Source organism: Vicugna pacos, chromosome 15 (assembly GCF_048564905.1).
Source record: "Vicugna pacos chromosome 15, VicPac4, whole genome shotgun sequence".
NCBI lineage: Eukaryota > Metazoa > Chordata > Mammalia > Artiodactyla > Camelidae > Vicugna > Vicugna pacos.
This window is the reverse complement of record NC_133001.1, coordinates 29,365,947-29,391,976: the sequence shown is the minus strand read 5'-3', so window position 1 is coordinate 29,391,976 and position 26,030 is coordinate 29,365,947. Positions and strand designations below refer to the sequence as shown.

General features: G+C 38.3%; 1 protein-coding gene across 1 annotated transcript in view; it reads left to right on the top strand.

Moving 5' to 3' along the window:
* The first annotated feature begins 11,142 nt into the window (after window positions 1-11,142).
* Window positions 11,143-26,030, top strand: part of SLC3A1 (solute carrier family 3 member 1) — a 37,739-nt gene continuing 22,851 nt past the window's right edge. The window contains exons 1-4 of the mRNA XM_015245459.3: window positions 11,143-11,306; window positions 16,776-17,236; window positions 20,633-20,812; window positions 21,079-21,233. Coding sequence (XP_015100945.1) covers window positions 16,807-17,236; window positions 20,633-20,812; window positions 21,079-21,233 — 765 coding nt within the window. The 5' untranslated portion in view covers window positions 11,143-11,306; window positions 16,776-16,806. The remainder of the gene's footprint in view (window positions 11,307-16,775; window positions 17,237-20,632; window positions 20,813-21,078; window positions 21,234-26,030) is intronic.

Here is a 26,030-nt window from a genome sequence, read left to right as displayed (position 1 = left end):
TCATAAAACCCTCCTTATACCAGGAGGAAAGAAGCATCCTTATCTCTGAAGACAAAGGGGCTCAGGAATCTGAATGAAGTTTAGCTTTGCTGATTTTCCCAGTTTACTACCCTTGCCTCACACCCTCTGTCCTAGTCTATCTTTCCACTCTTCAGCAAACTTAGCATGGAAACACTCAGGCTTGATCGTTTCCTCCTGTTTTCATTTCCTTATGAAGGTCCCATATCACATAAAGCTTTAACAATTTTTTTTTTCTTGTTAATCTATCTTTCGTTACAGGGGTCTCAACCGAGAGCTTAAAAGGGTGGAGGAAAAAGGTATTTTCCCTGCCCTGCAATAATAAAGTGTTCATCAGGAAAGTTCCATATCAGAAAATCAGGGTCTGCATATTCTATGACTGTGATTAACTGTGTGCAAAACTCTCTCACTTCTAGAAAATACAAAGATATTTGTCCAACATAGCTTACAAACTATTTAATGTATTTGATTATGACTTTGCCTGATAAAGCATGCTTTAGTTACGAATGTAAAATTCAGAGAGCAGGTTTTACTTTTGTTTCCCCTTCTACAAGATTATACTTTTTAATATTTAGCAAGTAGCTGAAGATGACCACTATTTTTGTTAAAACATGCCAGCAAATCAAATTCACTCCTATTGAAGGTTTAGTTCCACAATTTTTCACCCTTGGTGGTAAGGAGTAGATAAGGACGTGACTAACACTGATGACCAGAACTTGAATACAGTTTGTGGTGCTTCCTATATTTAGATCATTCCCCCCCAGTTTAAAGCGGAGTTACTAATTAAGGATTAGCCAGTGATCAATTATGATTCATGTAGAGGTACTATTATTAAACAGAACTTGGAAGAACTAAGAGTCCTTGTCCTCATGGTCTTACCGTTCAAATTAAACAAATAGACATTTAAGTGTGGAAATAGAGGAGATAGAACCAAAAAGGATATGATGGTAGATATTATTATCCTCTACTTCTCTTCAGTGTTTACTATCAAAGAGAACTAATATTTGTTAGTTTTAGTTTTAGAACCAATACTTATTACAACTAGTATTTATGCCTTACTTAGTGAGAGAACATCCTAGTTGCATCTTGGGATAATGGAGGATAGACAAATTACCTGTAAGTGCATCATTCTTGTTTTGTGAAGAATCTTTAGAGAAAAGAAGTTCCCTTTAGTTCTGTAGATGCAGTAAGTAGACTCCATTGTCCTGATACTTAATACTAGTGGTTATTAATATATTTATAATGTTAACAATAGCAACTTTCATCAATGACTCTAAGGCCTCACTTTGCAAAGCTCTTTGCTGGGGAGGAAGCTGACCAGCCTTTACAAGAGGAGCCTGTTACCACTGGTAGGTAGTTTGTATATGCTGTTCAATTCAATTAAAAATTTAATCAGACTTTATTTAAATTTAATTAAAATAAACTTAAATGTTTCATCTATTTTACTTAATCTTCACAACAACTCTATGAAGTACGTGTAACAAATGAAAAAGCTGAGATCCATCCAAAGAGGCTGAATGGATTATCCAGGACCATGAAGCTTAGAATCTGCTGATCTGGGATTCAAACCCACGTCTGTTTGGCCCAAGACTTTCCCATCTCACTATGCTGAGTGAAGATGAGTTCCATGAAACTGTAATTCCACCAGCAGGAAGAGCAGAGAGCACTGAGCTTTGCCACTAAAGCAAGGGGCAATGAGCAAGTCACACAGTCTTTCTGCATCTTAGTTTCCTCACCTGTAAATAGGAGGGATTAGATTATCAATGGTTGCCCCAAGCCAGGACTTGAATCAAAGTCTGCACTTGTCCCTCACAAAATTAGAAAAATAAGGACGATGTAGTTTCTCGTAAGGCTACAATTAATTCTACTTAAAGAATTATCCTTTGATCTAAGATTATATTCTTCCTACATGTTTTGGTGTTACAATATCCTTGATAATAAGATGGAAGAGATTTTTTTCTTCGAGTTTTATTAAAATGTAATTGACATAGAGCACTGTATAAGTTTAATGTATACACCATAATGATTTGACTTAACATATGTCATGAAATGATTACCACAATTAAGTTTAGTGAATATCCATGGATACAACGTTGAAGAAAGAGAAAAAAATTTTTTTCCTTATGATGAGAACGCTTATGATTTAGTCTCTTAACAACTTTCATATATAACATACAGCAATGTTAAATGTAATATTGTACATTACATCCCTAGTACTTACTTATCTTATAACTGGAAGTTGGTACCTTTGGCCTTTCTTCACCCAATTCCCCCTCTGCCTACATCCTGCCTCTGATAACCACAAATTTCATCTCTTTTTCTATGGTTTGTTTGTTGTTTTTAAAATATAATTCACCTACAACACTATGTTCGTTCCTGGTATACAACATAGTGATTCAGTATTTCTGTATATTACAAAGTGACCATAGTGGTAAGTCGTGTGTGTGTGTCTACCACATCATCTTTATCCATTCATCTATTAATGGGCACTGGTATTGCTTCCATAGCTTGACTGTTGTAAATAATGAACATAGGGGTGCATGTATCTTTCTAAATTAGTGTCTTCAATTTTTTTCAGATAAATGCTCAGGAGTGAAAATGCTTGATCATTTGGTAGTTCTATTTTTAATTTCTTGGGGAATGTCTATGCTGTTTTCCATTATGGCTGTACCAATTTACATTCCCACCAGTAGTGCATGAGGGCTCCTTTTTCTCCACATCCTCTCCAACACTTGTTATTGTCTTTTTGGTAATAGCCATTCTGACGTATGTGAGGTGACATCTCATTGTGGTTTTGATTTGCATTTCCCTGATGATTAGTGATGCTGAGCATCTTTTTGATGTGCCTGTTGGCCATCTGTATGTCTTCTTTGGAAAAATGTCTATTCAGGTCCTCTTCCCATTTTTCAGTCAGGTTGTTTATTTTTTTGATGTCAAGTTGTATGAGTTCTTGGTATATTTTAAAATTAACCTCTTGTTGGATATATTGTTTGCACATATCTTCTCCCATTCAGTAGATGAAAGCCTTTTTAAAATTGTTGATTTCCTTCTCTATGCAAAATCGTTTTAGTTTGATGTCCCATTTGGTTATTTTTGCTTTTGTTTCCCTTGTCTGAGGAGACAACCAGAAATATTGCCAAGACTGATGTCAAAGAGCTTAGTGCCTATGTTTTCTCCTAGAATTTTTATGTTTCAGGTATTACAGTTAAGTCTTTAATCTATTTTGAGTTGATTTTTGTATATGGTATGAGAATGCAATCCAGTTTGATTCTTTTGTATGTCGCTGTCCAGTTTTCCCAACACCGTTTATTGAAGAGCCTGTCTTTCCCTGATTGTATATTCTTGCCTCCTTTGTCATAGATTAATTGACCATATGAAAGTGGGTTCATTTCTGGGCTCTCTATTCTGTTCCATTGATGTATGTATCTGTTTTTGTGCGAATACTGTACTGTTTTGATTACTGTAGCTAGTGTTGGCCCACTGATGGGCAAGCCAGGTGCCAGGTCGGTTGGCTGCAGGGTCAGGGATCCTGGAGCTGGTGTCAGCCTGCTGGTGGGTGGAGCTGGTTCCTGCCAGTGCTGGCTGTGGGATCCAGGGTGACCTGGAGCTGGTGTCAGCATACTGTTGGGTAAACCTGGGGCCCAGGAAATCCCAGGGTGGTGCTCGCTTGCTTGTGGGTAGGTCAGGCCTTGACATGGCTGGCTATGGGGCTCTGTGGTCCCAGGGTTGGTGTTGGCCCGCTGGTGGGTGAGACTGGTCCCAGGCTAATACTGGCCCACTAGTGAGTGGGGCCAGGTCATGGTCCCTCTGGTGGGCAAGGCAGGTCTCAGGGAAACGATGGGTTCAGGGGGCTCTTGGCAGTCAGTCTGCTGGTGGGAATGGCCATGTCCCCACTCAGCTATCTGCCTGACCTGGAGTGTCCCGTACTGGGGCCAACTGACTGGTGGGCAGGACCAGGTCCCAGCACTAGTCAGCTAGAGAGAGGATTCCAAAATGGCAACTGCCAGCACCAGTGTCCTTGTGGTGGGATGAGATCCCAGAAATGGTTGCTGCCAGCATCTTTGTCCCCAGGGTGAGTCCCATTTGTCTCCTGCCTCTCCAGGAGGCTCTCCAAGATCCACAAATTGGTCTGACCCAGGCTCATGTCAAATTTCTGCTTCTTCCCTGAGTCCTCAAGCATGTGAGGTTTTGTGTGTGCCCTTTAAGAGTGGAAACTCTACTTTCCACAGTCCTCTGTGAAAGTAAGCCCTGCTGGCTGCAAAGCCAAACACTCTGGGGGCTCGTCTTCCAGGTGCAGGACCCCCAGGCTGGGGAGCCTAACGTGGGCTCAGACCCCTCGCTCCTTGGGAAGAACCTCTACAATTGTAATTATCCTCCCGTCTGTGGGTCGCCTACCCTGGGTTACGGGTCTTGACTGTACCATGTCTCCACCCCTCCTACCCGTCTCTTTCTTTCTCTGGATCTTTAGCTGTGGAAGATCTTTTCTGCTAGTCTTCAGGTGATTCTCATCCATAGTCGCTCTATAAATAGTTGTAATTTTGTTGTGCTCAGGGTCTTCCTATTCCGCCATCTTGGCCTGAATCCTAGATTATTTTTAATATCCTTATTGAGCAAGATAGAATGTTGGTACCATATTTTTGTTTCCAATTTTTTCTTTTTTGATTTTCCTTGCCTATAAAATCCCAAAATTTGAGTATCATTTTTCTAACTACACACAAACTAGCAGGTAGAATATTTGTTGTTTAGGCCATAGATTATTTTTTTTAAGTAAAAAAAATTTTTTCAATTTGAACAACTCCAGTCTGTAGATAAAGCTTGGTCTAGAAAGAAAGTTAAAACTTCAGAAAAAACAAAGACAGTATTATTCAGTCACAGAGAACCTTTAAAGAGATTAGGGACATGTTGTTCAAATCCTCTCAATCAAACAAATTTGAATGAACTTCTCACATACAAAATTTGGGGAATTATACCTATTAATACAGATTTCCAGCTTCTCTGAGAAGTAGCTGTGTCAGTCTTGGTTCTTCCTTGTTGCTGGAGCTGAGTGGCTCTTGACCCTTGAGGGAGGGAGGGAAGGAGCCTCCTGGTTTGCTACCATCCACCATCCCCACCACTTTCTATCACGTCTCACCTTGCCTGCTTCACTCACTTATGTGCACCATTGCAGCCTCGTGCAAGTGTGGTCCAGGTACCACGGCACCGGCATCACCAGGGAGGTGTTTAGAAATGCAGACTCTCAGGCTTCACCCAAAATTCTCTGAATCAGAATCTGCATTTTAACAAGATGTCCAAGAGATTCATATGCAGATTAAAGTGTGAGAAGCCTTACCAGAAATGTTCTGCAAAGTCCTTTCCCCAACAAGATTCTGAGTGTTGACCATGGGCCAAGCCCTGGACTGCTCACTTTAATAATAGGTACAAGTCTCAGTTGTTTAGGGTGGGGAAACCAAATAAAGTCATATATTCAAATAAACGCCATTCTAAGGATGTACATAAAAATGAATCACACAGGAGTTCTGGGAGGGCTAGATCAGTGTCCACTGGAGTGATGGTGGTGGTGAGGGAAAGGCAGACCTGTAAGAGAGACAGGAACAAATGTCCCAAACAAGGTCTTCCTGGCCTACAACGAGAGGACGGTGAGCACCACTGGTTGACTGGAGCGGAGGTCCAGATTTGGAGATACTAAGAGAGAAGTAAGATTAGAAATGTGGTATGGGCATAGCTTACAGCTTAGACATTCAGGCTGAGAGGTTTAGAGTTTGTTCTCTCTATAGTGAGACGCCACTGACAGCTTACCAGTTGGAATAGGAGTGTTTTGAGTATATTAATGATCTGAGTATAGGAGGGCTTCATTTAAAAAAAATTGTATACAATGTTGAAAGGTAGCTTTCCATTTACAGTCATTACAGAATATTGGCTGTATTCCCCCTGTTGTACAATACATCATTAAGCCTATCTTATGCCCAGTAGTTCGTACCTCCCGCCTCCCCCACCCCATGTTGCCCCTCCTCCCCGCTGGTGACCACGAGTTCTCTATGTCTGTGAGTCTGCTGCTGCTGCTTTTTTTTTAATTGAAGTACAGTCGATTACAACGTGTCTGCTTCTTTTTTGTTATATTCCGTGGTTTGCGGTTTTTTTAGATTTAAGCGGGCTTCATCTTAAAGAGACACGTTCACAATTGTTTTATGTATGCCTCGACGTGGGTAAAGCGATTTCCCAAAAGTAGGTCATGGTTTGTGTTTTTTCTACCTATATTGGCACTTGTTCCTCTGATATATGTTCTCAGAGACCCCGACCCAGTGCCCACATCATGCTGAACACTTCCTAGCTTTGAGTCAGGCCGTGTCCAGAGAGTGTCAATTAAAGGTCAGGGAATCTTAAAGCTCCCCCAGGAGTACTGGGTCTGGCCTGGGAATTGAAGAATTCGCTTAACATCCAAGAACCACATTTCTGCAGCTGTAGATAGCAGAGAACGATGTTTGTGTCCCAGTGAAGTTCTAAGACTCAGTGTTCTCAGATGACTGTAGCATTTCAAAAGTAGCATGTGACTCATGCTCTCTGAATTTGCATCAAGACTATTTGTGACAGTACAGTGTCTATCAATGCTAGTAATTACAAGTTTTAAAGAACAGCTCAGTGTGTCTGAATTTGACATATTTGTCACAGGGTAGGTAACTTGGCATTTAGCTGTTGGGTGATCTTTCTCAATAGAACTTTGTCAAAGACCAAATATGTGTTACTCTTTCTCTTGTGATTCTGGACTGTTTTGGAGAACAAAGTCTTAAAGCAGTAAAGAATGGAAACACCCCAAGGTTAAAACCCTTTATAAATCAGCCCATTACACTGTGGATTCAATTACATTGTTGGCCAGTGAGGACCTAATTAGGCTTTTTTGTTTGTGTGTACATTGTTCTATTTTGTAACGTGTGGAGGACTGGCCACCAGGAAGGCATAGTGATGAAGTATTACTATTAAGTGGCTCTGGGTTGACAATGGCCACAGAAATCCCCAAGCTGTGATTATCACAAACTTGAGTCTGAGAAACACAGTTGCCTCTCATCAAGCTGAAGCACCCAGCTCAGGGCTGCACCTGATGTTGTAAGTGCCTGTTGAAAATACAAATCAAAACATCGTTACAATTCGACAACAAAAAATCGAATGACCTGATTTTAAAAATGGGCAAAGGACTTGAATAGACATTTCTCCAAAGATGATATACAAAAAGCCAATACGCACATGAAAGATGCCCAGCATCACTCATTATCAGGGAAATGCAAATCAAAACCACAGTGAGATACCACCTCACGCCCATCAGGATGGCCACTTTCAAGACAAAAACAAAAACAAAAACAAAAAACAGAAAATGATGAGTGCTGGCAACTATGTGGGAAAATTGTAACCCTTGTGCACTGTTGGTGGGAATGTAAAATGGTACAACTACTATGGAAAACAGTATGGTATTTCCTCAAAAAAATTAAAAACAGAACTGCTGTATGACCCAACAATCCTACCTCTAGGTATATAGCCACAAGAATTAAAAGCAGGATTTTGAAGACATATTTGCACAACCAATCCATAGCATCATTATTCACAATAGCCAAAAGATGGAAGCAACCCAAATGTCTGAGGGATGAATGGATAAACAAATGTGGTATTTACATACAATGGAATACTATTCAGTCTTAAAAAGGAAGGAAATCCTATCACATGCTACAACATGGGTGAACCCTGAGGACATTATGCTAAATGATGTCACAAAAAGTCAAAGACTGTGTGGTTCCACTTATATGAGGTATCAAGGTAGTCAAATTCAAGGAAACTCAAAGTAGAATGGTGGTTACCAGTAGCTGGGGATAGGGAGAAAAACAAGAAGTTTGTTTAATGGGCATAGAGTTTCACATTTGCAAGATGAAAAAGTTCTAGGGATCAGTTTCACAACAATGTGCATATACTTAACAGTAGAGAATTTTGAACTCAAAAATGGTTAAGATGATATATCTTTTGTGTTTTTTAAACCACAATTTAAAAAAGCATTAAGGTGCATGATAGATTAATTGCATTAAAAGCCCAATTAATGGGTTCCCTGTATGTTGTTTGCCTTATAGCTTCCCAGTCCCTTCACACATGGACTCTGGGCTTGGTACATAAAGTGCAGTCAAAAAGATGCTATGTGACTTCTGAGGCTAGGTCACAAAAGGGATACAGTCTGCCTTGCTTTCTCTCTTCATTTGAGACATTCACCTTGGGGACCAAGCCAGAATGCTATGAGGAAGCCCAAAGTAGCCAATGTGGAGAGGCTGCATGGAGAGATCCTTGCGGAGAGAACCGAGACCTGCTAGCTGACTGCCAGCATCAGCTTCACTAAAAAGATACACAGATGGTAAATAAGCACTGAAAAGGTACTCAGCATCATTAGTCAAAAGGGATGTACAAATTAAAATCACAATGAAATAACCACTGTAGTAAGTACTGGCAGATATGTGAAAGAACTAGGACCTCCTACATTGCTGACGGTAATGTAGAATGGTCCAGCGCTTTCTGAAATAGTTTGGCAGTTTCTTACAAAGTTAAACATACACAATGTACACTTGCCATGTGACCCAGCCACCCATTCCTAGATGTTTACCCAAAAGAAAAGAAAACTCTATCCTTACAAAGACTTGTACATGATTATTCACAGCAGTTTATTTTCTAACAGTAAAAATCGGGAAAATACCCAAGTGTTTGGTTATCAACAGTGGTATATTCATACAATGGAATACTACTCCCTGATAAAGAGGAATTAACTAAACAACAAGATGCTGCTCTACTCCAATTAGTTTGACTTATATCCAAAACAGTGACTACTCTGTTGGCAAGGATGTGGAGCAACAGGAAGTCTCACCCACTGCTGGTGGGCATGTCAAATGGCACAGCCACTTTGGAAGACTGTCTGGCAGTTTCCTGCAAAGCAAAATAAGAGTCTTACCACCCAATCCAGCAATTTTACTCCTTGGTATTTACCAAAAGTATTGGTACTGAACATTTAGGTCTACACAAAAACCTGCACATGGTTTATAGTAGTCTTATTCATAATTGCCAAAACTTTGCCAAAACTATGGAAGCAACTATGATGTCCTTCAATAGGTAAATGGATAAACAAACTGTGGTACATCCAGACAATAGAATATTATTTTGCACTAAAAAATGATCTGTTAAGCCACAAAAAGACATAAAAGAAACTTAAATGTATATTAATAAGTGAAAGAAGCCAGTCTGAGAAGGCTCATACTATATTATTCCAACTATATGACATCCTAGAAAAGGCAAAACTACAGAGACAGTAAAAAGATCAGAGTTCAGAGGGAGGGAGGCAGGGTTGAATATGTGAAGCACAGAATATTTTTAAGAAAGTGAAATTATTCCATTTGATACGATAATAGTGGATACATAACATTATGCATTTGCCAAAACCCTCAGAACTATACAAGGCAAAGAATGAACCTTAATGTAAACTATGGACTTTAATTAATAATGTATCAATATTGATTCCTCAATTGTACATCAAATGTACCACACTGATGCAAGATGCTAATAAATTGTGGAAATAGGGTAGTCTCTGTAGTTTCTGCTCAATTTTTCTGTAAAACTACAACTTTCTCTTTAAAAAAGCTTATTAGCTAATAAGAATGAAATATTACATGCAAGATGGATAAATGTCAAAATAATTGTGCTGAGTAAAAGAAATCAGACAAAAATTACACATTGTATGTATGATTCTATTTGTATAAAATTCCAGAAAATGCAAACTAATGTATAGTGAATAAGGCAGATGAGTGGTTGCCTGGGACAGGAGTGGGGTGGGGAGATGAGGGTGAGGTGTAGGGAAGGGTAGGAGGGAAAGAGTACAGAGGGGCAGGAGGACACTTTTGCAGGTGATAGACATGTTCATTATTTTGATGTGATGGTTTCATGGGTATATACACATTAAAACTTATCAAATTGTATATTTTGAGTGCAGTTTATTGCATGTCACCTATTCCTTAATAAATCTGTTTTTTAAAGGCCAAAGCCAGAAAGTAACCAGACCATTTATTAATGTTCATGATGCTAAAGTTGTTCATAGGACAGTTTGGCTGACCTGGACTAGACTCCACTGATCCCAGCTGGGCTCGCTCAAGCCTCCGTGGTCAATTGGCTGGCTGCCTGGGGACTGCCTAATCTAGAGGACCCTGTATGGGAAGTTTCCATACTCCTTCCCACATCTCCCACATTCTGCAGCAGGCCAGCCTGGGCATCATCTCATGGTGATGGCAGTGGTCTAGAAGAGGGGAACTTTTTAAAGCTGCTTTTTTGTCAAGTTTCTTTTTGTCCCCTTGGCCAAAGCAAGCCGTGTGTGCAAGTCCAGACTCAGTGTGGTAAGGGATGAAGGAATGATGTGGCAAAAGGCCATTATTTACAGGGATACAATGATGCCATTAATTGGGCTATTAATGCATTTAATCCATCATGTCCTTAATGATCTTTTAATTTGTACTTCTTTAATTCCATCAGGAATGTACCTTTGTTCAGTGACTTTTACATGATGTTACTGTCTTATATATCATTTGCAATCCCTTTTAATCTCTTATTGAATGTAGTTTTTGATTTTATGTATTTGCATTGATTATAGAAATTGTTAAGTTTTGTTGTGACATTTGTCACATTTTCATGTTCTCGTAAATGACTCTTTTGCTGTTTTGTTATTTGGTTCAACTTCCAGTAAAATGTGTTTAAATATTTTCTTTTGACTTCAATGGTTATGTAAGTTGAACTTTCCTCACTAGCTGGGCTACGTCTATTTTTCTGTTTCCTTCTAATTAGAACTGTTTTCAGAAACATTTTACTCTGAGCTATACTTAAAAATTTAACCCCAGAACCAAATTAATTTTGCAGCTGAGGTTATAGAGTCTGACAGAATATTTGGTCTAAGATCAAGCACAGAGCAAGTGGTGGAGGAAGGCTTGAATCTTACTTTCTCTGACTTAAAATTTCACTCATGAAAGTGTATCAAGGTAAGAACATTTGGCTCAGAGATAAAAATCTTCATTTTTGTGCAGAATGTACTTTTTCTCTTTTTTTCTCCCCCTCCTGCTCCCCGTCTTCCTCCTCCTCCTCCTTTTTTCTTCAGCATAGGGTTAGGTCTATCTGTCTTTAAATAACTCTTCTTTTATTCATTTAATAATGTACCAGGTACTGAGCTAGCTGCTGGGAACTTAAAGATGACAATGCAGCAGCTTCTATGCTCCGGTCACAGAGGCTGTGAACAGGTAAATGCAATATGGAAAATCCTTCTGTTTGAAATGTTTACTAATCTGACATGTTACGTGATGCAAGTTACTTTGGTGGTTTTGCTGCTGAGTGGAAGTTTTTGTGACTGGATGGCTTTAAAATTCATTTAATTAATTTTAATATATACATTTTAAAATATATATAATATAAAAATACTTTTTTTCCCCATTGATTACCGCTTTTTGTATGTTTGTTTGTTTAACTGCAAGACGTTTCTGGGTCCTGTGATATCCCCCATTGTTGTATTACCTGTTTTCTAGATACTTCATTCTTCTTTGCTTATTACCGTGGTTGAGTACTGACTCACTTGGGATTTGAATTTACTGAGGGAGTTTATCTTCATTTCATTATCGCTGATCCTTTGTTCTGATTATCTCAGTTATTTCTTAAAGCTTCCTCGGTGTCCTTGTTCCTTATTCATGTTTGCAAGTTAACAGGTAGTGTGCTTGGCTCTCTGCAATCAGCATTTCCTTCTGTCTCCTTGAAAGTAACACTGATACCTTTGTACTTGCTCACAATTTTTAACTTTGTGGCTACCTTCTCCCGTTTATGGTCAATTTACTCTTCCCTCCAGCGCTTCATGCTCGTTTATTGAATCTGTGTTTTCTTTCAGCTTTTGGGAGTTTGCTTTTTTCTCTTCCGTTGATTTCTGAGTATGGAATGTTTACGAGTTCTGGGGTGGCTCATGCTAGGAGGAGTCACCTTACGCCGAAATCTCCCGCCTGACTGGAAGTTCTAGGTAGATTCCAAGCTCAGGGTTCCCTAACTTAATTTTTTCCAATGGAACAGTAGTACATATTTATTATAGAAAAACTAGAAAAATCCAGAAAAGTTTAAAGAGCAAAATGAGTATCACTCATAATCTTAGAACCCAGAGATAAACACTCTAGACATATTTTCTAATAGGATTTTCCAAACATAGATAAATTTTTTCTTTACATAATTGGGATAGCTACTTTATATTCTGCATTTTCCCCACTCAACACATTAACGTGGATTTCTTCCATGTCGTTAAAAGTCTTTAATACTATACTCAATGACTAATATTCTATAATATTGATATATAATCATTTACTTAGCTAGTCTTGTGTCATTGAACATTTTGGCTATCTCCAGTATTTGCTATTATAAATAATACCATAATTAATAAGCCTTATTATTCATAAATTTTTGTCCCTAGATTATTTCCTTAAGGTAGAGTTTTAGAAGTGGAACTGCTGAGTTAAAGGATATAAACATTTTCTCCTCTCTCTTTATTATGAAAGTCATACATGCTGAGGACAAATAACTCAGAGTAAAGTGAAAAGTAAAAGTCCAAAGATTATCATCCTCATCTCTTATTCTCAGTCTCCAGGCAACCAGTAGCTGAAATTTAACATGCATGCACAAATGCATATGCCATTTTTCTGATATTATACATACTCTCCTTATCAGCCTAGATAAACTCACTCTTTATAGGAGTTACTTGGTATTCCATTGTCTGAATATGCTGTGATTTATTTAAATGATTCTGTTTAGATTGTTTCCAATTTTGTCGCTGTGTACATCTGTTATTGAGTCCAAGCTTGTACTGCTCACCTCAGGACAGGCCAATAAATCGAGAGGCGAGTTGTTGTGGCAAGAAATAGTGACTTTATTCAGAAAGCCAGCAGACCAAGAAGGTGGTGAATTGGTGTCCCAAAGAACCACCTTGACCAGGTTTGGCTGCTAGCTTCTTTTACAGAGCAAAGGCAGGGGGTTGGGGGTGATGTGAGGAAGTAAAGTAAAAAATGTGATCTGGTTGCAGCCAGACTCTGGAGGAGATGTATTAATTTCTTCTTTCCTGCAGCCGTTCATAGGTGGGCCTGGTCAGGATGTTTTCAGTGAGCTAAAGAAAGGTATTTTAGCTTAAGGCTCAGGCATGGGAGGCAGGGTTCCCAGAGATGGCCATTATATATACTTTAAATTATAGGCAACATCCCTTTAGTGATTAACTTGTAGCAAGAGCAATAGAACACAAAGGTTAAAGTAAAAGAAACAGACCCAACAAGGAGTCAGATTTGTTCTTTCCTATAATACATTCTTGAACATATATCTTCTTCATTACATCATCAAGATACATTTTTAGCAGTGTGATTTCTAAGTCAAAGGTTATGAAATTTATAATTTTAATATACACTCCCAAACTGTTCTACACAGAAGTTACACTAATTTATATTCCTGCCACAAATGTATAAGAGTGCCAGTTCCCTATATATTTTTTGATGCTGGGTATTTTCAAGATTTCTCATTTTTGCCATAATAGTTTAAAAATAGTATATCCTTTAAATTTTTGTTTCTATTTAATTTTGAGTGAAATTTATATTTTATGTTTATTAACCACTTGTATTTCTTTCCTGTCAACTGTTCATATCTTTTGTCTATTTTTCTATTTGTTGGTGTTAATTTGTATAATCAATTTCTATATCATGGAATTTAACTTGTCATACGTGTTACGAATATTTTCTTCTGGTTTGCCACTTGCCTTTTATCTTTGTGGACTGTTCTGTTTGTTTCTAATTTTTGGAATAAAACTTATCCATCTTTTCCTTCATGTGGTCAAGGTTTTGTATTTTGTATTATATTTAAAGAGACTTTCCAACTCCAAGATTATTTTTTAAATACACAGATTTCTGTCTAACACTTTCACAGTTTTATTTTTTTACTTTTAAATGTGATCCACATGGAACTTATTTTGATGTAAAGAATAAGGTAACCTATATAGCTTTATTTTCTTTTCCAAATAGCTAGCCAATTGTCCAACATTACTTACTAAATAATCTTTCTTTTCCCCACGAATTTCCTCGCTTTTCATATTCTAAATTTCCTTCTGTATAGGGGTCTACTTTTGATGACTCCAATCTGTTTAATTGATCTTTTGACCTGTCCCTCTTTAGTATCAACTCTTCATTTTTCTGGAGTTACTATTTTAAAATCTGGTAAAGCTAGCATCATTTATTACTCTGAAAATGTTAAAACTCATGCTACACATTGCCAAATTACTTTCCAGAATTATGATGTCAACACTGGATCCTTCCCCATACTATTATTTTTTAGAAGTTCTTTGCCAATGTGATTGAAAATGCTTACCTATTTTTCGAATATTAGTGAGTTGATTTCTGTGAAACGTCTGTTTACATTCTTTTTTCCAAGTTTCTATGGATATTTATATTTTTTTAATTGGTATCATGAAATTTCATATATGTGTACATGTCTAACAACATATACACACCTTTAATGTTAAAAATGTAAGTTCTTTGGCATCCTTATTACCAATTTCCCAATTTGCCATATGCTCTTCAATTAGTATGCCTTGTGATATAACAAATTAGAAAATTTTATTCAATCTTCTTTTGTTTAAAAGATTGCTTTTATTGTTAAAAAAAAAATCCTCCTGCCAGAGACCTGACAATTATTCCAGATTATTTTTTTAAAGATTCTAGTGTCTATATTCTTGAGGTGCAGTCTTATTGTTGTTATTGTTATTTTAAATAAAATGTGGGGAAGTGGAGGGGTTGGGTAGATCTCTAGGGTAGAGCTCATGTTTAGCATGCACGAGGTCCTAGGTTCAATCCCCAGTGCCTCTACTAAAAAAAAAAAAAAAAAAAAAAGTGGAGAAGTCAAATGGAGCATTTCTGTCATAAAAGTGTATTGCTATGATGTAGCGTTTTCTTTGCATTTTTATGATTGAACACTTAAAATCAAATGATTTATAATGAAAAGTTATTCATTTTTATAACTTAAAAATATTTTAAAAGTATAGGTATTTCTGCATATGTTTTTTTCTTCCCCAAATAGTAACTGCTTTTCAAAAATTAGCTCCTGTTGTGAAAATTCTCATTATATGTTTGAGAGATAGAGCAATTTCAAGACATAAAAGTTAAATTCTTTAGATTTTTAAAAAACACACAATCTGCATAATTAATAATGATGAGCAGCACCACTTGTTGGATGCATTCAACGAGCTAGGTATTGGGACTTACTCATTTTTTAAAATAATTTGGCCAAAAACTAATAGCTCATTCCTCTGTACCAATTATTTTATTCTACTGCTTCTAAATCACTCTACAAAATAACTAATATTAGGAAATCATATAATTTTCCTTGTGTAAAAGAAAAAAAATCTTGTTATTTGGTCAGATAAGTCATAGGGCTCTTTAATATTTGTACCACTGATTGAATGGAAACAATTAATCATCACATTATTTTAGGACTTGCATGGTCTTCTAGGAAAGCACACCTAACTTTAATGCAGTTTCCTCAGGGTCGCAAATTTGTCTTTTATACTTGTCAATGATTAAACAACTCTTTAGTGCTTGTGTTCAGAATTGATCACCTATAATAAAACACTTGAACTTGCTAGAACAGAGAATCCTTCCCCATTCTGCCATCCCCGCTTCAGAGACTGCTTCTAAGAATGGACGGCCATTTTCTTTTCTGAAAATAGGAAATAAGACTGAAGGCACCTGGGGTCAAACTGAGTGTACAAATGGATATTTATAGAGTTGGCCTGAACTGAGATAAAATAAAATTAGCTTCAGTAACAAAGGTGTTGTTGTTCCCTGTCTCCAGATCCTCTTCCTCTAGGATTCGTAGGAACAGAAGAGACCATCAAAACAAAAAATAAAGAAACGCCTGTTTCCCCTTGCAAAATTCACTGTTTCTTTTTCTCATACCTAGCTAAAAAGAAAAAACTTTAAGCTATTTTTTATTATTGTAAAATATAGATAACATTTACCAATTTAACCATTTATAAGTGTACAATTCAATGGCGTTAAGTACATTTCCATTGGTGTGCAACCACCTCCTGCTTTTTCATCATTCCAAATGAAAACCTTGTACTTGTTAAAGAGAACTCCCCATTACCCACCTCCTTCCAACCCCTGGTGACCACCCTTCTACTCTCTGTCTCTCTGACTTTGTCTAGGTACCTCATAAAAGTGGAATCAATTTCTACTCTTTTGAATCTGGCTTCTTTCACTTCACATAATGTTTTCAAGGTTCATCCTTGTGTAGCACAGTCAGAATTTCTTTCCTTTGAAATGTGTAAATCACATTTTGTTTGTCCATTCATCCATTGATGGACACTTGGCTTGTTTCCACCTTTTAACTGTTACAAAGAATGCTGCTGTGAACGCTGGGGTGTACCCAACCAAGTAACATCTGAAACTGCAGTGGAGCCCTGTCTCCCCTTCCCGTCTCCTCTCCTCTGTGCCCCTGTACCAGTCTAGATTGGAATCCCTCAGTGTTGTGGCTGTAGCTGCCATCAGCTTCACAAGTGTAAAGAGAATTTTTTTAAACCCCCTTTACCTTTACCCTTCCTTCCTTGGCTGGACTTTGTCCAGCCCAGGTTTATTCATAAACCACACAAAGCTCATTAATAGGACCAAGCACTTCAGCAAGTTACCTTCTCACCTTTGTTGCTGCAGGAAGGCACTCCGAGGGGTAAGATTGTGAGACATGGCTGAGGAGAAAAGCACCAGTGACTCCATTGGAATGAGTATGAAGGGAGGCCGGACAAACAACGGGTTTGTCCAAAATGAAGACACCTTGGAGAGGAACTCGGATCCAGGCAGCCCGGAGCACAGCCCGCAGCACGACACCGTGGACGTCCTCGGCCCCGCGGGGCCCGACCTGAAGGACGTCCGGCCCTACGCCGGGATGCCCAAGGAGGTGCTGTTCCTGTTCTCGGGCCAGGCGCGCTACCGGGTGCCCCGGGAGGTCCTCTTTTGGCTCACCGTGGCCTCTGTGCTTGTGCTCATCGGGGCCACCATAGCCATCATTGCCATCTCTCCAAATTGTCTCGACTGGTGGCAGGCGGGACCTATGTACCAGATCTACCCAAGGTCTTTCAAGGACAGCGACAAGGATGGGAACGGAGATCTAAAAGGTGAGTGCCCGGGAGGGTTTAGGGCGGGGCAGCGACAAGGATGGGAACGCAGATCTGAAAGGTGAGTGCCCGGGAGGGTTTAGGGCGGGGTCGGAATGAGGCTGGTTTACGGCTCTTTTCCTTGAGAGCTAAATACACGTAGGTTGTGCGGTAAGGACATTCCATCCTGTATGACTGGTCACACTAAGTTTTCTTTGTTTATGATACTTAAAAAAGCCACTCAGCAGAATCCAGCAATTCTTCCCGTATGATGGTGTTGTTTCCTGGAGCCCTTTGAGCCCCAAAAGAGCTGTTCATTTTATTGCCCACTGCAAACCTATGCTTACTTGGTCATCAATTCCAACTTCTTGTATGAGCAGGTTCCTTCCTGAAATGTGTTCAGCTTCTCTGCGCTTTGGAGTTGATTATCTCAGAGTGACTGTTTAGAATTCCTTTCCCAGTATGCGCAGTGGCTAGTTTGGCTGAGGGTTTCTTATTAACGAACGAAGTGTTAATAATATTTTAGGAAAAGATTAAGTGATACATTTAAAGGGTATCGGCTGAGTCTTTAAATCTTAAATCCTGAGAAATGAAGGAAAGAAAAAACAGGCAAAGCAGTGGATTGGTCAAAAGTTGCATTAAGGATTATTTAAAACAATATCCATATTAATATAAAAAAGAAGGAAAAATGACTTTTTAAAGTTATACTAACAAGACAGGCTGGGACCTGGGACCTTCTACCAGTGTGCTTGCACTTACATACCTGACAAACGTCTCCTTGAGCAACAGAATACAAAGAAACTATAAGGGACTAAACAGACCTGCAGGCGTGCACAGTTGAGCAAATTATGAACAGTAAGATACAAAAAGGCCAAAACCCAACTGTCACATCTGAGTGCTGGGAGAAAAAGGGCACTGCGCATGATCCCTGCTCTCAGCACCACTGAGGCGGTAGGCAGACCACCTCAGCCACCCCTCTGGCCCAGCCCGTTGATCCACCCCTACCCTCACCCCATTTGAAGAACCAGCTCGCCCCCACTCAGGGAGCAAGCAAGGGCACGTGTTACTTGTTTTCGTTCCCTCATGCAGCAGGAAGAGCCCCAAACCCTTGCTGAATTCCCCCTCTGGGGCCTCTTATTAATTTCTACTGATTAAGGAGTCCAAGGACCACAATCAGTTAATACTACTAATTTCCTAATGTGTTATGTATGGAATGTCCTAATAATTTATTGCTCAACCAAGAAACAAACCATACACTGGAACTGCCCCAGGCAAATTGGTTGATATGGTTATCCTAGTTAAGGGCAACAATAAGGAACAAATAAACTAATAAGGTAATTTCTGATAATGATATTTGGTTTGAAGGAGACAAAACAGAATGATTTAATGGAGTGTAGGAAGTCGGAATGGGCTGAATTGAACTGGAAAATGTTACAGATGCACTCTAGCAGTCTCCAGTTTTCCTTCATAACAAACTAAAGACTTTTCTCGGTCATACTCACATCATTTTTCTCCCTTTTAAAAATCATCCTGCATCTTAACTAATTGAAATATTATCTGTCCTTCAAGGTGCAGTTCAAACCCACTTCCTTCATTAATCATTCGCTCCTCAACAAAGAGGTGCAGGGATGCTTTGGACTGTGTTTGTTGTACCTCTGATACTACCTTGAAACATATCTGAGTCACTTCTTTCCAACTCCCCCATCCCGGGCATGGCCCGAGCACCTGCTGCCTCTTACAGAGTAAGCGCTTAGCAAAAGTGATATTTTGATGGAATAGAGCCCAAACCCTAAACTCAAAGATACACTCCTCACTTGCTTGCCCTCCCACTGTAATCTTTTAGATAGACCCCAAATTCTCACACACAGGGCAGCTTCTAATCACCTCTCACATTAGTCATTTCTAATAATTTTTCCTTGAGGGACTGGACTGGCTGCTTCCAATCCATAGGTGTTCTTCCTTGAGGATGAAGGAATTTTGTTATTTTTTTTAATAGACTTTATTTTTTTAGAGCAGTTTCAGGTTTACAGCAGAATTGAGCAGAGAATACAGAGTTGAAGGGATTTTGTTACTATTTGAAGAAACTGTTCCAGGGTTCAGCCTGGTTTTGGCAGTTGCCTTTTGTCCCCTGGAGTGTGGGCTGGGATCCCGTGCTTATTTCGTGTCTGTTCAGCCTCTTTGTTTTTACCATCCTGTTCCTCTGTGCCTAGTTTTCATTTAAGGTATTGTTGCTCTGACTTAAATCACAATTCTTTTGCTGCCTGCTAACACACACCCTAAGTGGGGGAACTGAGGTATGTTTATGATGAGGACAAAAAGAAGCAGCCTGTTACAGGGGAAGAGACCCAAGGCCAGGAGGCAGGGGACTTTGTGCCTTGGTCTCAGTGACCTCTGACAGGCTCTGATTGTAGGAAACCAATGAGGGTCCCACAGAAAGTTACTGGAGACTGAGTACTAGATTTACCTGTGAATCTGCGTTTAGGACTCTGAGCTAGAAGCATAAACCCCAGACTATCTGCTAATTATCCTCCAAGGTCCTAAGTACAGAGAGGTTCATTCCTGTATCTCTTCTCAGCCAAATCTAGAATTTTCATCTGTATAAATTCTTGGCTTCAGCACTGTCCAAAGGAAATAGAATGTGAACCACATATGTAATTGTAAATTCTCCTGAAGCCACATTAAGAAAAAGTAAAAGAGAAACAAGTAAAATTCACTTCAATAATCTAGTTTGTTTAATCCAGCATATTCACTGTATCATTTCAACATATAAATAGAACTTTTTATTATTCTGCTTATGTGTTAAAATTTTATTATTTTATATTTTATCATTATTTATTATTAAATTTTATATTTTTATATAAATATGAATGAGCTATTTTACAGTCTTTCTTTTCGTACTGGGTCTCCAAAGTCCGGTGTGTGTTTTACATTTACAGTGCTTCTCATTTCAGACTAGTCGCACTACAAGTGCTCAGTAGCCACATGTGGCATTGGCTACACACTGGACACTGCAGCTTAGACCATGTGACCATTAGGGGCCATATACTATTATTTGTACATTGGCACTTAGCCCAGCATCTGGCCTGGATTGGATGTTCAAAAACCATGTGTAGAATAAATTAACAATACTGTAGTGTTGGTTTTAAATATAAAATATGAACAAGCCACAGAGAAATTTTTTTAATGTTATACATCTATGTTAAAAGTCAAAGACTATTGCTAGAAGACTAACTTCCTGTTGTTTGTAGAACTAGACTTTGCTGTTTGAATGTCACCCCAATTCAACAAAATTCCAAATATTTCTGTCTCAATATAAATACTTTGATCTTAGGCATATTCCTTTTACTTTTAATCCTTCAGCTAAAAAACCCCAAACTTAATTTTTTAATTTCTCATGGCCTTGACTATTTCTTTAAGGTATTCAAGATAAACTAGACTACATTGCAACTTTAAATGTAAAAACTGTTTGGATTACTTCATTTTATAAATCATCCCTTAAAGATTTCCGACATGCTATTGAAGACTTCCGAGAAATCGATCCCATTTTTGGAACAATGGAAGATTTTGAGAATCTGGTTGCAGCCATACATGATAAAGGTAAATTGAATGGAAGGTGGGTGGGATGGGTTGAGAAAAATATTTCTTGTATAGCTCAGTGGTAGAGTGCATGCTTAGCATGCACAAAGTCCTGGATTCAATCCCCAGTGCCTCCATTAAAAAAAAAATTAATAAGCAAACCTAATTACCTACCCCCCTAAAAAAGCATTTCTCCAAATGCTTACCTTAAAGCATTTTTTCCTTAACTGTCATGTATTAGTCTAATATAATTTTTTCCTAACATTTGCAATATTTTCACTCATTAGGTTTAAAATTAATAATAGATTTCATACCAAACCACACCAGTGATAAACATGCTTGGTTTCAATGGAGTCGGACCCGGACAGGGAAATATACTGATTATTATATCTGGCATGACTGTACCCACGGAAATGGCACCACCACACCACCCAACAACTGGGTAAGTACCAACGTGCCTGGTTTACAAAGGGAAAAAGGGCAGATCTTCAGTGATTAAACAGCTTATTTATAAAGCCTTTTTAAAGGAAATAATTGATGGGTATACGTTTATGGGAAGGGGAACAAGTTTCCCAAGGAAATAGAAATGAAGTCCCGAGTCTCCTAATCGTGTGTATTTTTCATTTCATCGTAGAGCTGCTGTGTTCTAGCAAACGAGCCCCATGCTCTCTACTGGCCTCTCCTTCCGTTACTCCCCACCCTGTCCAGCTTCCACGTCCTATTAGTTCAGTAACTGTCTAGCTACCCGCCAGACTCCTTTGCCACTCTGACTTTTTGACTCCCCTCTGCAGCAAAACACTAGCCGTGAATGAGCCCAACCATCTGTTTTCTCTTTGCCTGAACCTTGGTGTCAGAGCCTAGGCCTGAACTGAGCCATTCAGTCTTTTTGGTACTTTTACTAAATCCAACTAATCTACATGCCCTCCTTTCTCTTCAAACATCCTACCTGCCTTCTCCCCATCTTATCGTTCTCAGCAGCAAACTCTACTTCAAAGAGAGAACAGAAGCCATCAGGCCTGCCTGCCCCCTCTTCCCCTGCTTTTCCTTCTCACTTCTTTGGCAGCAAAGACTGTGTCTCGCCTGTCTGGGGTTACCAGATACACAAGTAAAAACCCAGGAAGCCCCCCCCCAAATCTGAATTTTGGACAAACCATGCATACTTTTTTAGTGTAAAATATTGCATGGGACATACTAATACTAAAAAAGTATTCATTGTTTATCTGAAACTGAGATTTAATTGGATGTCTTGTATTTTATTTGGCAATTCTACACCTGTCCCAGGTCAGTCCTTACACCCATTCTGGGTCATCTCTCCCCACCCCAGTGCCGCCTTCTCTCTTTTTGACCTCCATAAACATTTAACGAGGCTGACTCCCAGGCATCAAATTTAGATGACCCAAGGGCACTCAGATGACATATCAAAGCTGATTGTGTGATCTCCCCTCAACCTCCCAGATCCCAGGTTCCGTGAGTAGCACTAATATTCAGCCTGGTGAACACGTCATCTGCAAGTCCTGGCAGTTTTACCTCGCTAATTTTTCTTTTCCTCAGTCCACCACTTTTTAAAATGATAATGACATTAGCAAACATTTGCTTAAGGCTTATATGCAAGGCTCTGTGCTAAGTGTTTTGTATTCATTAATTCATTTAATCCACCCTACAATCCTATGAGTTAGGCTTTAATTTCTGTTTGGCAGATGAGCAGATGGAGGCAGAGAAATGTTAAGCGCCTTGCCCTAGTTCACACAGCTAATACATGAAAGGGCTGAGGGCTGGATCTAGTTAGTCTAGCTGCACAGTCTGCCTTAAAAAGAATTTTTTTTAATTGAAGTATAGCCAGTTTACAGTGTTGTGTCAGTTTCTGGTGTACAGCATAATGTTTCAGCTGTACATATACATACATGTATTTATTTTCATTTTCTTTTTCATTATAGTTAACTACAAGATATTGAATACAGTTCCCTGTGCTATACAGTAGACCCTTGTTGTTTATCTATTTTATATATAGTAGTTAGCATCTGTGAATCTCAAACTCTCAATTATCCCTTTCTACCCCTATTCCCCCCCTGGTAACTAAGTTTGTTTTCTATGTCTGTGAATCTGTTTCTGCTTTGTAAATAAGTTCATTTGTGTCTTTTTTTTTTTTTTTTAGATTCCACATGTAAGTGATATCAAGTGGTATTTTTCTTTCTCTTTCTGGCTTACTTCACTTAGAATGACGATCTCTAGGTCCATCCATGTTGCTGCAAATGGCATTTTATTCTTTTTTATGGCTAAGTAATATTCCATTGTATAAATATAGCACAACTTCTTTATCCAGTCATCTGTTGATGGATGTTTAGGTTGCTTCCTAATGTCTTGGGAATTGTATGTAGAGCTGCTATGAACATTGGGTGCATGTATCTTTTCCAATTAGAGTTCCCTTCATATATATGCCCAGGAGTGGGATTGCTGGATCACATGGTAAGTCTTTTTAAAGTTTTTTAAGGACTCTCCATACTGTTTTCTGTAACAGCTGCACCAAACTGCATTCCCACCAATGGTGTAGGAGGGTTCCCTTTCTCCACACCCTCTGCAGCATTTATCATTTGTGGACTTTTAGATGATGGCCATTCTGTACTTCAGACTATATCATCTTGTGCCCATAGGCTGTAACAGCTTCATCTTTTGGTATTCAGTTCTTTCATCCTTCCATCATTTCTCCACTGTAGCCAGGATTGTGTGTTTTTTTAGTGATAGTTGATACTTACAAAAATACACATAACATATGAAAGATGTAGAAACCCCTATACAGCCATACAATGGAATACTACTCAGCAATAAAAAGGATTGGACTATTGATGACAAGTAACAAAATGGATGAGTCTCAAAATATCTACAGAGTGAAAGAAGTCGGTACTATATTATTCTACTTATGTAAAGTTCTAGAAAATTCAACAAACTCACCTCTAGTGACAGGAAGCAAATCAGTTGTTGTCTGGGGATAGGAGGGAGATGGGGAGAAGAGTGAGATTATGGATTACAAAGGATGGATATGTTCACTGGATAATGGTGAGAAGTTCATGTGAGTAATATGCCAAAACTGATCAAATCTTACACTTGAAATATGTGCAGTTAAATATGTGTATTTGATTATATCTGAATAAAAACTGTATAAAAATATATGTGCTATATATCTAAGCTAGGGAAAATAATAATGTAGTGAAAATTAGTGAACCCATCCCCAAATTAAGAACTTGAACGTCACCCACAGTGCTGAATGCACCCGAGGGCTCCTCCCTGTCCATCCCCATGCCTCCTCTTAGAGGTAACCAAGATCTTGAATTTTGGGGTTTTCCAAGTCCTTTTTGTTTTGCCTTACTATATACGATATGTATTTTTTTTTAACAAATTTATTATTTAGTTTCTCCTGTTTTGACTTTATGAGAAGTGTCATGCTACATGTAGTCTTCTATAACTAGCTTTTTTCCCTTAGTGTTTTAATGTTTACTCACATAATTTCTGGTAGCTGTGGTTCACACATTTTCACTGTTGTATAATTAATAGTCATTGTGTGACTATTCCATGATTTGAATATCTACTCTTCCACTGATGGCCAGTTGGAATGTTTCCAGTTTTTACTGTTACTAACAATAGTAAGTAAACATTGTGACATTCTCATTAATCTCTTTCTCCTGGGGCACAGGTACAAAAGCTTCTTTAAAGCAAATGGCTAGGAGTGAAATTGCTGGTTGCAGGATACTGCATGCTCAGTGCTACCAGATAATGCAAACTGATGATCAAAGCGGTTGTACCTGTTTATATCTCCTCCAGTAGGATTAAAAAAATACATACTCTCACAACAAGGACCTACTGTATAATAGCAAAGGAAACTTAAATATCTTGTAATAACTTATAATGGAAAAGACTCTGAAAAAGAATATATACATGTATATGTATAACTGAATCCCTTTGCTGAAACTAATACAAATTGTAAATCAACTATACTTCCATAAGAATACATTTTAAAAAGAATTATTTAAAGATAAAAAAATGAAATAAAGATGAAAAAAAAATTTTACTAACCATAAAATTGAACAATCAGTTTAAAGTTTAGCTTTCTATTACAAATTAATTTGCGAGTAAATTCAGCCTCAATCTCTAAAAACAAAAAAATAATAATCTCATTAATTGCTGGTACTGCCATACTTTGTGATTTTTACCAGGGAAACAACTTGATATCACACTGAGGTATTAATTTTACATATATCCAAATGCTACTGATTATTTATCTAATTACTAATTATTAATGTAGAATTTATTTAATTACTAATGATGTGGAACATCATTTCATACATTTCTTCATGTGAGCTTCCATTTTTGTGCAACACCTGCGTATGGTTTCTTTCCCCAATTTTTTGTTGAATTTTTTTGTCCTTTTGAAATAGATTTGAGGAGGTTTCTTTCTTTCTTTCTTTCTTTCTTTCTTTCTTTCTTTCTTTCTTTCTTTCTTTCTTTCTTTCTTTCTTTCTTTCTTTCTTTCTCTTCCTTCCTTCCTTCCTTCCTTCCTTCCTTCCTTCCTTCCTTCCTTCCTTCCTTCCTTCCTTTCTTTCTTTCCTTCTTTTTTTTTTTTATATTCTGTATACTGATCTTTTCTTAGCTATATATACTATAAAAATCTTACCCTGGTGTATGTATATCCAGATGGGCCATGAGGTGACAAGGGCACGTTTCCTTGAAAGACAGAGTCTACTTCTTAGCTTGGGCCGGTTGTTCCAGTGTGGCAAGGTCTTCCAATTAAAAAGAAAATATTTATGCAAAATCCCTCAATGTTTGAATGTTGTCCAGATGTTCTCTTTAGCATGAAATGGACAAATGTCCCAAGACAGATAACTCCCACATTTAAGGACCCTCAGAGGAGACTGAGAAGTGCAGTGAGGGCCAATCATGGAGCCAAGGACGTGAGCATCTCTATGAGGAGGAAAGCTTAGCAAAGGCTGCTGGGTACCAGCACTTGAAGTTGTTAGGTTTCTTTTTTCTCCGAGGACTAGTAGAGTTTTAAATTGTATGATCCTAACACTTTTCTGAGGATATAGTTTACTCACCCTACCTGGATTCAAGCTCCAAGACAATGGAATGTGTCTTTCTCCAAAATTGACCATCGTTTGCTTTTCTTCACAAACAGGAGTCCAGAGCCTGGACAGAAAGTTCAAGAAAATGCATTAGAAATGTCTACTCCTTAAGTTGACCTTGTTCTGCA